General features: G+C 49.5%; 1 protein-coding gene across 1 annotated transcript in view; it reads right to left on the minus strand.

Moving 5' to 3' along the window:
- Positions 1–12,474, minus strand: part of LOC119962094 (low-density lipoprotein receptor-related protein 1-like) — a 2,271,162-nt gene that overhangs the window by 83,350 nt on the left and 2,175,338 nt on the right. Inside the window, 2 exon segments of the mRNA XM_038789946.1 lie at positions 4,116–4,222; positions 9,289–9,467. Of these exon segments, the coding sequence (XP_038645874.1) occupies positions 4,116–4,222; positions 9,289–9,467 (286 nt within the window).

Below are 12,474 nucleotides of genomic sequence, written 5' to 3' on the forward strand. Positions count from 1 at the left end.
CTGAAGGTGGCGGATCAGGTTAGGTTGAGGAAGGGATGGGTGGGCCAAGTGTTTCATTCGGGGCTGGATGCAAAATATTGGGGGGTGGCGATCCTGGTGGGAAAGAGGGTGTCGTTTGAGGTGTCGAATGTGGTGGCAAACAGCGGCGGAAGGTATGTGATGGTGAGCGGCAGGCTGCAAGGGGAGCGGGTGGTGCTGGTCAATGTATACGCCCCGAATTGGGACAATGCGGGTTTCCTGCGGCGCATGTTGGGCCGGATTCCAGATTTGGAGGCAGGGGGGCCTGATAATGGGGGGGGGATTTCAACACGGTGCTGGATCCGCCACTGGATCGATCCAGTTCCAGGACGGGTAGGAGGCCTGCGGCGGCTAAGGTGCTGAAGGAGTTTATGGACCAGATGGGAGGGGTGGATCCATGGAGGTTTGCGAGGCTGAGGGCCAGGGAATTTTCATACTTCTCCCACGTGCATAAGGCCTATTCTCGGATTGATTTTTTCGTTATGAGTAGGGCGCTGATTGCGAGCGTGGAAGATGCTGAGTATTCGGCAATAGCCATTTCTGACCATGCCCCATTCTGACTGGGTGGACCTCGAGCTGGGGGAGGAGAGAGACCAACGCCCGCTTTGGCGCTTGGAGGTGGGGCTGCTAGCGGACGAGGAGGTGGGGGGGCGGGTTCGAGGATGTATCGAGAGGTATCTGGAGGCCAACGACAATGGGGAGGTCCAAGTGGGGACGGTCTGGGAGGCACTGAAGGCGCTGGTTTGGGGGGAGTTGATCTCCATTCGTGCCCACAGGGAGAGAGGGGAGCAGAGAGAGAGGGAGAGATTGGTGGGGGAGATGGTGAGGGTGGACAGGAGATACGCGGAGGCCCCGGAGGAGGGATTGCTGAGGGAGCGGCGCAACCTCCAGGCTGAGTTCGACTTGTTGACCACCAGAAAGGCGGAGGCTCAGTGGAGGAAGGCACAGGGTGCGGTGTATGGATATGGGGAGAAGGCGAGCAGGATGCTGGCACACCAGCTCCGTAAGCTGGATGCGGCTAGGGAGATTGGTGGAGTTAGGATCGCGGAGGAAATGTGGTGCGAAGGGGGGTAAACATTAATGGGGTCTTCAGGGGCTTTTATGAGAAACTGTATCGGTCCGAACCTCCGGCGGAGGAGGGGGGGTGGGGCGCTTTTTGGACTGGCTGAGATTCCCGAGGGTAGAGGAGGGACAGGTGGAGGGTCTGGGGGCGCCAGTTGAGCTAGAGGAGCTGGTCAAAGGGATAGGGAACATGCAGTCGGGGAAGGCGCCGGGGCCGGATGAGTTCCCGGTTGAATTTTACAAGATGTATGCAGACCTGTTGGGCCCCCTGTTGGTTAGGACCTTTAACGAGGCAAGGGAAGGGGGGCTTTGACCCCGACGATTTCTCGGGTGCTGATCTCCTTGATTCTTAAGCAGGACAAGGATCCCCTGCAGTATGGGTCATACAGGCCGATCTCACTCTTGAATGTGGACGCCAAGTTGTTGGCAAAGATCTTAGCCACGAGGATAGAGGACTGTGTGCCGCAGGTTATCCATGAGGGTCAAACGAGGTTTGTGAAGGGGAGGCAGCTGAACACTAATATACGGAGGCTCTTGAACGTTATAATGATGCCAGCGGTAGAACGGGAGGCGGAGATAGTGGTGGCGCTGGACGCGGAGAAGGCCTTTGATAGGGTTGAGTGGGGGTACTTGTGGGAGGTGCTGGAAAGGTTTGGGTTTGGGGAGGGGTTTGTCAGTTGGGTGAGGCTGTTATATGAGGCCCCGATGGCGAGCGTGGCCACGAATAGGAGGAGGTCGGAGTATTTTCGACTATACCGAGGGACGAGGCAGGGGTGTCCCTTGTCCCCCCTGCTTTTTGCGCTGGTAATTGAACCCCTGGCTATGGTGCTGAGGGAGTTGGGGAATTGGAGGGGGCTAATCTGGGGTGGGGAGGAGCATCGAGTGTCGCTCTATGCGGATGACCTATTGTTATATGTGGCGGACCCGGTGGGGGGAATGCCGGAGGTGATGGGGATTCTCTGGGAATTTGGGGATTTCTCAGGGTACAAGCTCAACTTTGGGAAAAGCGAGCTGTTTGTGGTACACCCGGGGGACCAGGAGGGGTGGGATTGGGAGGCTCCCACTGAAAAGAGCGTAGCGGAGCTTCAGGTACTTGGGGGTTCAGGTGGCCAGGAGCTGGGGGGCCTCGCATAAGCTTAACCTCAGAAGGCTGGTGGAGCAAATGGAGGAGTAGTTTAAGAGGTGGGACATGCTGCCGCTGTCTCTGGTGGGTAGGGTGCAGTCAGTCAAGATGATGGTGCTCCCGAGATTCCTGTTCCTGTTCCAGTGCCTCCCCATCCTTATTCCGAAGGCCTTTTTCAGGCGGGTTAACAGGAGCATTACGGGGTTTGTGTGGGCACACGGGATCCCGAGGGTGAGAAGGATGTTCTTGGAGCGGGGCAGGGATAGGGGGGGGCTGGCGCTGCCCAGCCTCTGTGGGTACTATTGGGCTGCCAACGCGGCATTGGTGCGTAAGTGGGTGATGGAGGGGAAGGGGGCAGCATGGAAGAGGATGGAGCAGGCGTCCTGTGTGGGCATGAGCCTGGAGGCGCTGGTAACGGCGCCGCTGCCGCTCCCTCCAACGAGGTATCCCACGAGCCCGGTGGTGGCGGCTACCCTCAAAATTTGGGGGCAATGGAGGTCGCCCAGGGGGGAGGTGGGGGCCTCGATGGGGTCCCCGATACGGGGGAACCACTGGTTTGTTCCGAGGAGAATTGATGGCAGGTTCCTGAGTTGGCACAGGGCAGGTGTCAGGAGGTTGGGGGACCTGTTTATAGGCGGGAAGTTCGTGAGCCTGGGTGAGCTGGAAGGGAAGTTCGGGCTCCCCCGGGGAACACCTTTAGGTACATGCAGGCAAGGGTGTTTGTCAGGCGGCAGGTGGCGGAGTTCCCTCTGCTGCCACCGCGTGGGGTCCAGGACAGGGTGCTCTCGGGGGTGTGGGTTGGGGAGGGGAGGATCTTGGCGGCGTACCAAATGATGCAGGAGATGGACGAGGCCTCGGTCGAGGAGCTGTAGGGTAAATGGGAGGAGGAGCTGGGTGAGGAGATAGAGGAGGGGACGTGGGCGGACGCCCCGGGGAGGGTGAACTCCTCCTCTTCTTGTGCGAGGCTTGGCCTCATACAGTTTAAGGTGCTGCATAGGGCTCACATGACCGGGACAAGGATAAGCTGGTTCTTTCGGAGTGAGGACAGGTGTATTAGGTGCTCAGGGAGCCCAGAAAACCATGCCCATATGTTCTGGGCATGCCCAGCACTGGGGGAATTTTGGAAGGGCGTAGCAAGGACGCTGTCGAGGGTGGTGGGATCCAGGGTCGATCCGGGCTGGGGGCTCGCAATATTTGGGGTTGCAGTGGAGCCGGGAGTGCAGGAGGCGAAAGAGGCCAGCATTCTGGCATTTGCGTCGCTAGTAGCCCCGCGGAGGATTCTTCTTCAGTGGAAGGATGCGAGGTCCCCAAGCGTGGAGGCCTGCGTCAACAATATGGCAGGGTTTATTAAATTAGAGAAGGTGAAATTTGCCCTAAGGGGGTAGGTGCAGGGGTTTTTCAGGAGGTGGCAACCATTTCTGGATTTCTGGCAGAACGATAGGAGAAGGCCAGTAGCAGCAGCAACCGGGGGGGGGGGGGGGGGGGGGGGGGGGGGGGGGGGGGATGGGACGGTCGTTTCTTTGTTTTGGACTGAAGGGACGTGCATAGTTGTTCTGTGCTAATGACAGGCGATATTTGTTTCTTCTTTTGTGTATACACTGGGGGGGGGGGGGGGGGGGGGGGGGTTCGTCTTTCTGCTCTTTGTAATTTTTTTTCTTTTTGTTGTTGATATTTTGTGAAAATTTGAATAAAGATTATTTAAAAAAAAAGATTTCCCCACACTCCCATTGAGGATTGCAAGCAGAGCTGGATGCTCATTCATTCAATGCTACCAAGGGGCGATGACAAATATTTATCAGACATCTTGATGACTGCAAAAGGCAGGAGGAGCACTTGATACACCCAATTCAAAAATTGGTCACATTATATTTACAGCAAGATCAGTGATTGGCTAATTCTGACGTTGCACTACCTGTCGGCCACTGCAAGTCCTTGTGTATGAGAATTCTTCGCAAAGTCCCATCCATGGCAGATTGCTCTATCTTGGGCTGCTTGCCATAGTCTGTCCAATACATCATCCTGCAACCATTCCAAATACATTTATCTGAACAATATAGTTAGAAGAAACAATAATGACCATTTTAGTTCATGCTTCCCTTTAAGAGATGTACTCCAAAATAACGTGCATTTTAGTCTGTTATTTACTATAATTAACAGTGATATTAACAGCTATTAGAACATTAGATACTTGATTGTTCCAGCCACATAGTCTAATTAATTGCACCCACAAACTCTGATAGTCCATGTCATCAATTAATCAATTAAATATTCCATGTGGCAGCAATTATCCATAAGCATAAGCGCTATTTGTGATTTTAGTATTGGAAAATTAGCAGAAGTGCCGAAAACACAGAGGACTGCAATCGTAGCTACACTGTAGAGTTTGGTTACAGTGGGGATGGAGATTTGGAGGTGATTTTAGGCAACTCCTTCAATTGTTGAAGAACCTCCAAGGTGCCCGAGGTAGAGCCTTGAGATGAAATTTTTGTTTGCCCTAATTTAATACAACATATCACCTTGGTAAAGGAATTAAAGCTTGTGTTGTGAACAGCTTCTTGTTGACTTGTGAATGTCATCGATTGCCACTTAAATTGGTCACTCGCGCTCAGGAAAATGCTGCTTGGCATTTTGACGCATTGTGGTGCACCCAGCAGTCTGGTCACGAGGAGCAAACAATCATTGAATATTATCTTTTGCAGTTCACTTCTTTTCCCTGAATACCAGTTTACCGTGGTGGAGAGACTTGAGAATTCCATTCATTCCGAGAGCGAATAAGATTCTCAGGAGTCTTCACTCCTGACAGGGTCACCCATGACAGTACAATCTCAGGAGAGGAACCAGACAAAGTGCAATCCAAAACAGGGCCGGGATTCTCGCCTACCCGGCGGGGCGGGGGGGTCCCGGCGTAGCGCCAACCACTCCGGCGTCGGGCCACCCGAAAGGTGCGGAATTCTCTGCACCTTTGGGCTAGGCCCGCGCCGGAGTGGTTGGCGCCACGCCGACTGGTGCCAAAACCGGCGCCAACGGCCTTTGACGCCCGCCGCCCGGCGTCGGGGCTGGCCGAAAGGCCTTCGCCGGTCCGCGCATTGGGCGGTGCGTCAGCGGCCGCTGATGTCACCACCGGCGCATGCGCGGTAGGGGGGTTCTCTTCCACCTCCGCCATGGTGGAGGCCGTGGCAGCGGCAGAAGGAAAAGTGTGCCCACACGGCACTGGCCCGCCCGCTGATTGGTGGGCCCCGATTGCTGGCCTGGCCACCGTGGGGGCACCCCCCCGGGGTCTGATCACCCCGCGCCCCCACCCCAGGACCCTGTGGGCCCGCTCGCGCCACCAATCCCGCCGCCACCAGAGGTGGTTGAAACCACGGCAGTGGGATTGGCCTCTCAGCGGCGGGATTTGGCCCATCACGGGCCGGAGAATCGTCGCGGGGGGCACGCCGATCGGGTGCCAGAGGGGGCAGGATATACGCCAGCCCCGCGGGGGGTCGGAGAATTTTGCCCCAGGTCCTCAAAGGTGGATCAGGAGGAAGATACTCGTATGAAACCAACGTCTGCAGTGGTGGATGGAGGCTGTAGCCATAGAGAGATCCCCAGTCGTTAAGAATCCTTTGACACTAGAATTGGACCTACCCTCTGTCAAGGACCTGGGGTGGCGTCAATCCCGCCCCTGCCGTGTCCCAAATTCTCCGCCCCCCCCGAGATTCGGCGGGGGCGGGTATCGTGCCGAGCCGGTCGGCGGGCCCCCCATGCCGATTCTCCGGCCCGCGACTCTTGGGGCTCCCTGCCAGCATCAATGAACATCTCACGACCCTCCATCTACAACTTGCCAAAAACCAACAGGTAATGGTTATGAGTACCCACGCCCCAACCCTTGATGCCAATGATAAGTACAAAGAAGTCTTCTCCTCCACTCTGGATACCATACTCTCCAAACATTCCTGAGGAAGATAAGATCAGCCTGCTTGGGGACTTTAACGATAGGATTGGAAAGGACTGTCAATTCTGGACAGGAACTATCAGAAAAGGAGTAGTTCAGAATTGCAACACTAATGGGGTTTTCCTGCTCAGCAAATACGTGGAACACCAGCTTGTCATTGCTGACACACTGTTCCACCAAAAAGACAAAACTAAGACATCCTGGAGACATCCATGATCAAATCACTTGCACATAATCACCTATGCTATCATCCGATCTCGAGACCAAAAGAATGCCCTCATCACCAAAATGATGACCAGGATAGATGACTGCTGAGTAGACTCATCCACTGCTCTTTGTCCATCAACCTTCCCCAGAAGCAGCAGAAGATGAAGAAACAGTGCAGAAAAAGATCAATGATTAGCAGCTTCAAGAGCCAAGCATGCTTGTCAACTTTATGTAACGTCTTAGCCAAAATTTCCAAAATGTTAACTCTAATGGAGTGGAAGAAAACTGGAAAGAGCTGAAGACAGCCATCGTCCTAAGCTGCGACGAAACCATTGGCTACAAGACCAGGGAACACCAAGACTGTTTTGAGGAGGATGACGACACCATCCAAGATCTCATCAATAAAAAATGAAAAGCTCTCCATGCCTGGCAAAACAACATCACCAGCAAGGCAAAGAGGAGAACTCTTCAAACAGAGAAGATGGAGATACAAAGAAGAAGTGGGGAAATCAAGAACTCCTCGCTGACAAGTGTGGCAGCTGGGGTACTTTCAATACCACCAAGGCAATATATGGACCCAATACCCTAGGCCTCAAACCAGTGTGGAGAAAGGATGGAATCTTTTTGAGAGACAGAGAAAACATCAGCCTTCGATGGAAAGAACACTTCAAGGGTCTCATCAACCATGATACAATCATAGATGAGGATGTATTAGAAACCCCGAATTCCCCATCAAAGATGATCATGGACTCCCACCAAGCACCGATGAAGTCGAGGCCGCCATTAAATACATGAAGAATGGGAAATGGCAGGAGTGGATGGGAGTCTGGCTGAGATTTTTGAGAAGAGATCATCCAGCAACTCTATCAGCTGTTCCTGAAAATCTGGGACAGAGAGGAAATTCCTGCCAAGGTCAAGGATACTGTCATTGCCGCCATCTCAAGAAAGGAGACAAAGCGGACTGTGGGAACTACCAAGGAATCTCCCTGCTCTCCCTTTCTGGGAAGAACAACATCTGAATCTTCGCTTGCCACTTTCTCCCAGTCTCTGAAGAAATCCTTCCAGAAACAAAATGCGGTTTCCAACCAAACTGTGGAACAAAGGGCATGATTTTCTCTGCTCAACAACTTCAAGAAAAATGCCAGGAGCAAGGTCAACCTCTCTACATGGCCTTCATCGATCTGATCAAGATTTTGGATTCGGGCAATTAGGAAGTGCAATGGAAGACCTTGTCAAAGCCTGGCTATCCTGAGAATTTCACCAACATTCCCAAACTCCTCCACAATAAGGAGTCCACGACAGTCCTCAGCAACATCAATAAGTCAGAAACCTTTGCAGTCAAGACTGGAGTCAAGCAGGGATGGGTTATCACCCCACCCTTTTCTCTATCTTCAACGTCACCATCCTTCAGCTCGTCAAGAGCAAGTTTCCTAGTTAAGTGGACATCGTGTATAGGATGTACGGAAAACTTTCCAACATTAACTGGTTGAAATCCAAGAAGTAAACGGCATTTAGATAGCATTTCCATCTCCACTCTCTCAGAAGACAATCTTGAGGCCACGCATTTATGGAAGCGTCCCGAAGAATTGGTCTCAGCTTCAATCTCAAGGAGACTCAGATTCTTTACCAACCCACCCCAGGGCAAGATCTGGTCTCTCCCTCCAAAAAGATCAATGGAGAAACCCTCCAAAATGTGGGACAGTTCTCCTACCTGGGGAGCCACCTCTCATTAAGACTGACACGACGCAGAGATCCAACATCGTATCCAATCTGTGAGCGCCGTCTTCAGACACCGGAGGACGAGAGTCTTCAACGATCGCGACATTTACGCTGATACCAAGATCCTCATGTACAAGGCAGTTTTCCTCCCAACCCTTCCATATGGCTTAGGGGCCTGGAGTACACCCCTCTCCATTGATGGAAAGTACCATCAATGATCAGAGGGATGAAATTTCCAGCATCGGCTGACAACATTCTTAGGATGACAGCGCCCCAACTGTCATTGAAAATATTCTTCACCCAGCTCAACGGAGGATCCCGAACAAGAGGAGAATAAGGAAGCACTTCAAAGACACCCTGAAGACACCTGAAGAAATCCAACACAGATGCCAATGCCTGGGAGACACTTGCTCAAAAGAGACCTACTTGGACAAACCTTCTGATTGAAGGGACACAATTCTTTGAGATTGGGCACGCCCCTTTTTATTACACTTGCTGCCCTAAAGTAAGTTTAAATGTCCAGTGTGAATGAGTAGAGTGACAGGGTGGCTAGGACGGAATGTAGGCCAGGTTGTAGGTGGATGCGATGGCAGGGTGGTAAGATGTTTGGTGGGTAGGGTGGTATTTGGATAGGGGGGGTAGGTTGGAAGGTGGGTCCATGATAATTGGATCAATCCAGAGGGGTAGTCAGATGTTAGAATGGTTGGGAGGGGTAGTTGGATTGGGTGGGGTTGAGGGTCAATTGAGGGAGGCAAGGGGTAGAAGCAGGTCATGAGCGTTCGTCAGAGGGTCGATGGGGGACTCTAATGCAGAGTCAAAGACTCTTGCAGTGGGTCCTGGAGAGCAGGTGAATTGCTTATTGGAAGTTCAAACTTCCTGGATAATTTCCACGGAAGTCAGCGCATTGGGACTTCTGCAGGAATGCACCTCTTGGGTTGTGTACATCCGGTTTCCAACAATCTGGAGGTCGGAAGAACTGGGCCATTGACAATTATTTTTCATTCAGATGCTGCCTCAGCTGTTGCACATTTCCACCAATTTCTGTTTTATTTCAGATTTCCAGCTCTTGTTAATTATTTAGCATTTCAGAATGGCTAAAGCTAGTTATATTCACAGATAATTCTGAATTTGCCACGTTGGTGGCCACATGAGTGGCCATGCCTGATAAGTGTGCATGTTAGTTTTCTGAACACAGTTGAGTAACTCAAACAATATAGCGCCATACCCTCTGCTGGGATCAACAGCAATCGCACAGGGCTTGTCCATCATCCCAGAGACAAGCCTTTTGTACTTCTGTCCATTAATCTTAGCCACATAAATGACATTTCTGAAAGAATCAGTCCAATAGATATTTTCAGCAATCCAGTCAACTGCGATGCCCTGTGGTGCTTGGAAACCAGGAATCTAAAATAGAAATGAAAATTACATTAGATTTGCTTTTAGAAATTGCAGTTTTCCATTTTTTCCCACAAGAATATTGTTTGGGGAAATTTAAGTGTCAAATGTTTAAATGAGTTACAATGACATTGTTTTCCAGGGATCTTAGATAAGATGTTAGTTTATCTCAAATCTTGCTGATTCTAAGTGATCTGGTCCAAAGCCCAAGTGTTTATGTCATATCAATTGCAAATAACTTGCACTTAAACCTCAGGAGGTCCCAAAGTACTTTATACTCAATTACACATAGTAAGTTCCCACAAACAGCAGTAAGATCATCTACTTATATAATGATGTTTGTTAAAAAATAAATGTTAGCATGGAGACCAGGATGAATACTATACTTTTCTTTGAATAATAATTATAATATTATTATTGTCACAATAGGCTTACATTAACACTGCAATGAAGTTACTGTGAAAAGTCCCTAGTCGCCACACTCCAACGCCTGTTCGGGTATACTGAGAGAGAATTCAGAATGGCCAATTCCCCTAACAAGCACGTCTTTCGGGACTTGTAGGAGGAAACCGGAGAGCATGAAGGAAACCTATGCAGACAAGGGAGAATGTGCAGACTCTGTATAGACAGTGACCCAAGTGGGAATCGAACCCGGGACCCTGGCACTCTGAGCAACAGTGCTAATCACTGTGCTTCCGTGTCGTGTCATGGTATCTGTGGTACTTGGATTAAACCTCTGTCAATACTGCACTGAAGTGTCTGCTTTTGGGCTTAAGTCTGGCATTTACTGTGAACTCTGACCCTTTGGAGCAAAGTTCAATGCCCGTTGTTATCAATCCTAATCTATTTGGAGACTCAGAATTGTTCAGTTAAATCAATGAATCCACATGAGCAGGTCAAGCAGAGCTACTCTATTTATACTAATGGTTCTCAGCAAGGTTTGTTATATTTTATACCAGTCAATGGCTGCTATACCTTTCGATTATGTTATGTTTTTTGCATGACAGCTGCTGCACATAATGGTTACAAAGAGGACTGTATTGAGTAAATCAAACATTTATTGCTTTACAATCTCTGCAAAATTGATACCTGTACAAATTAGTCTCCAGAGGAATGGGATTAATATGAAATAAGGATCTGTCCATAGTGCTAAATACATCACATCTATGTTACCAATTGGATATCTAGATATTTGGCTTCAATTGACTGACCGATCCAAATTTCAAATTGATCACAGTCACTCTGGTTTTTCTATTTTGTTGTAAGGTATGAAGAAGGTTGCATCACTGGAGGATTAATTTATAGTATTTAGCCCTGGATACTGCATATGCCAGGTATTTGGCAGAATTTGAAAGTAAATTGATTCACCTGAGAAAGGAGCAGTGCTCCGAAAGCTAGTGTTTGAAACAAACCTGTTGGACTTTAACCTGGTGTTGTAAGACTTCTTACTGTTCACAAGTTAAAGATCAGGAAACAAGTCAAGTTCAGCTCATTTTGATCATACTAACCACTCATCACATCAAATCAAAATCACATATTTTGAAAACATTTATTGTAATAAATAAAGCATGAAAAATGCTATATTCATTACTTGCATAAAGGATTTAGACAAAATTTATAGGCAACAGCAGCAGCGCTAACTGTTTTGCTCAACATCGGGTAAATATAGGATATCCCCTTCATTTAGATATGACTTGTCTCACACACTTTGATTTTGATTTGGTTTGATTTATTGTCACATGTACCGAAGTACAGTGAAAAGTATTTTTCTGCGGCCAAGGAACGTACACAGTACTTACACAGTAGACACAAGAATTATCCAACAGGTTAATTTCAAATCACAAGCTTTTGGAGCGCAGCTCCTTCCTCAGGTGAAGGAGGAAGGAGCTGCGCTCTGAAAGCTAGTGATTCAAAACAAACCTGTTGGACTTTAACGTGGTGTTGTGAGACATCTTACTGTGCTCATCTCAGTCCACCACCGGCATCTCCACATCATAACAAGAATAATCAACAGAGAACATTGACAAATGGTACATCGACAAAACAGTGATTAGTTACAGTGCGGGACAAGGGGCCAAACAAAGCAAATACATGAGCAAGAGCAGCATAGGGCATCGTGAATAGTGTTCTTACAGGGAACAGATCAGTCCGAGGGAGAGTCGTTGAGGAGTCTTGTAGTTGTGGGGAAGAAGCTGTTCCTATGTCTGGATGTGTGAGTCTTCAGGCTTCTGTACCTTCTGCCTGATGGAAGGGCCTGGAAGAAGGCAATGCCTGGGTGGGAGGGGTCTCTTATAATGCTGTCTGCCTTCCTGAGGCAGCAAGAGGTGTATACAGAATTAATGTGGGGGTGGCAAGTTTGTGTGATACGTTGGGCTGAGTTCCTTGCGATCTTGGACCGAGCAGTTGCCGTACCAGGCTATGATGCAGCCGGATAGGATGCTCTCTATGGCACATCTGTAGATGTTTGTGAAAGTCGATGCAGACATGCCAAATTTCTTTAGCTTCCGCAGGAAGTAGGGACGTTGTAGGGCTTTCTTTACTGTTGCAGCTTGAACAATTTTGTTTTCTTTTACTTCTCTGAAAGCCATTGGGCAAGCCATAAAAAGATGTTTTTTTCATTGGCTTTCAGGGTTAAGTCTTTTATTAAAGTGAGAAGTTTAAGATCCCAGGAAAGCTGTGAGGTACTTCTCCCCAGGCAGGAGAAGAATAGCTGACAATGGCAAAGGGTAGATGCTGCAACAATAGCAGAGACCTCTTAGATCAGGAGAACATACCTCGTGGGAAAGAACGGGGAGTGGGGCTGGTTTGGGGGGGGGGGGGGGGGGGGGGTCACACCCTAGCTGCTCTTAAATGAGGAAAAAAAAGTTGTGTGAGTCTTTGAAATTTAGTTTCATCTGAAGCACCATGCAAAATGAGTGAACCCAGGATACATTCCCCTTCCATCTCATCCAGTAGGAAAAAATGATACAAGTTTTTTTTTTGCCATTACATGCTCAATAACCTGCTGCTGCATTTT

Source organism: Scyliorhinus canicula, chromosome 2 (genome assembly GCF_902713615.1).
Source record: "Scyliorhinus canicula chromosome 2, sScyCan1.1, whole genome shotgun sequence".
NCBI lineage: Eukaryota > Metazoa > Chordata > Chondrichthyes > Carcharhiniformes > Scyliorhinidae > Scyliorhinus > Scyliorhinus canicula.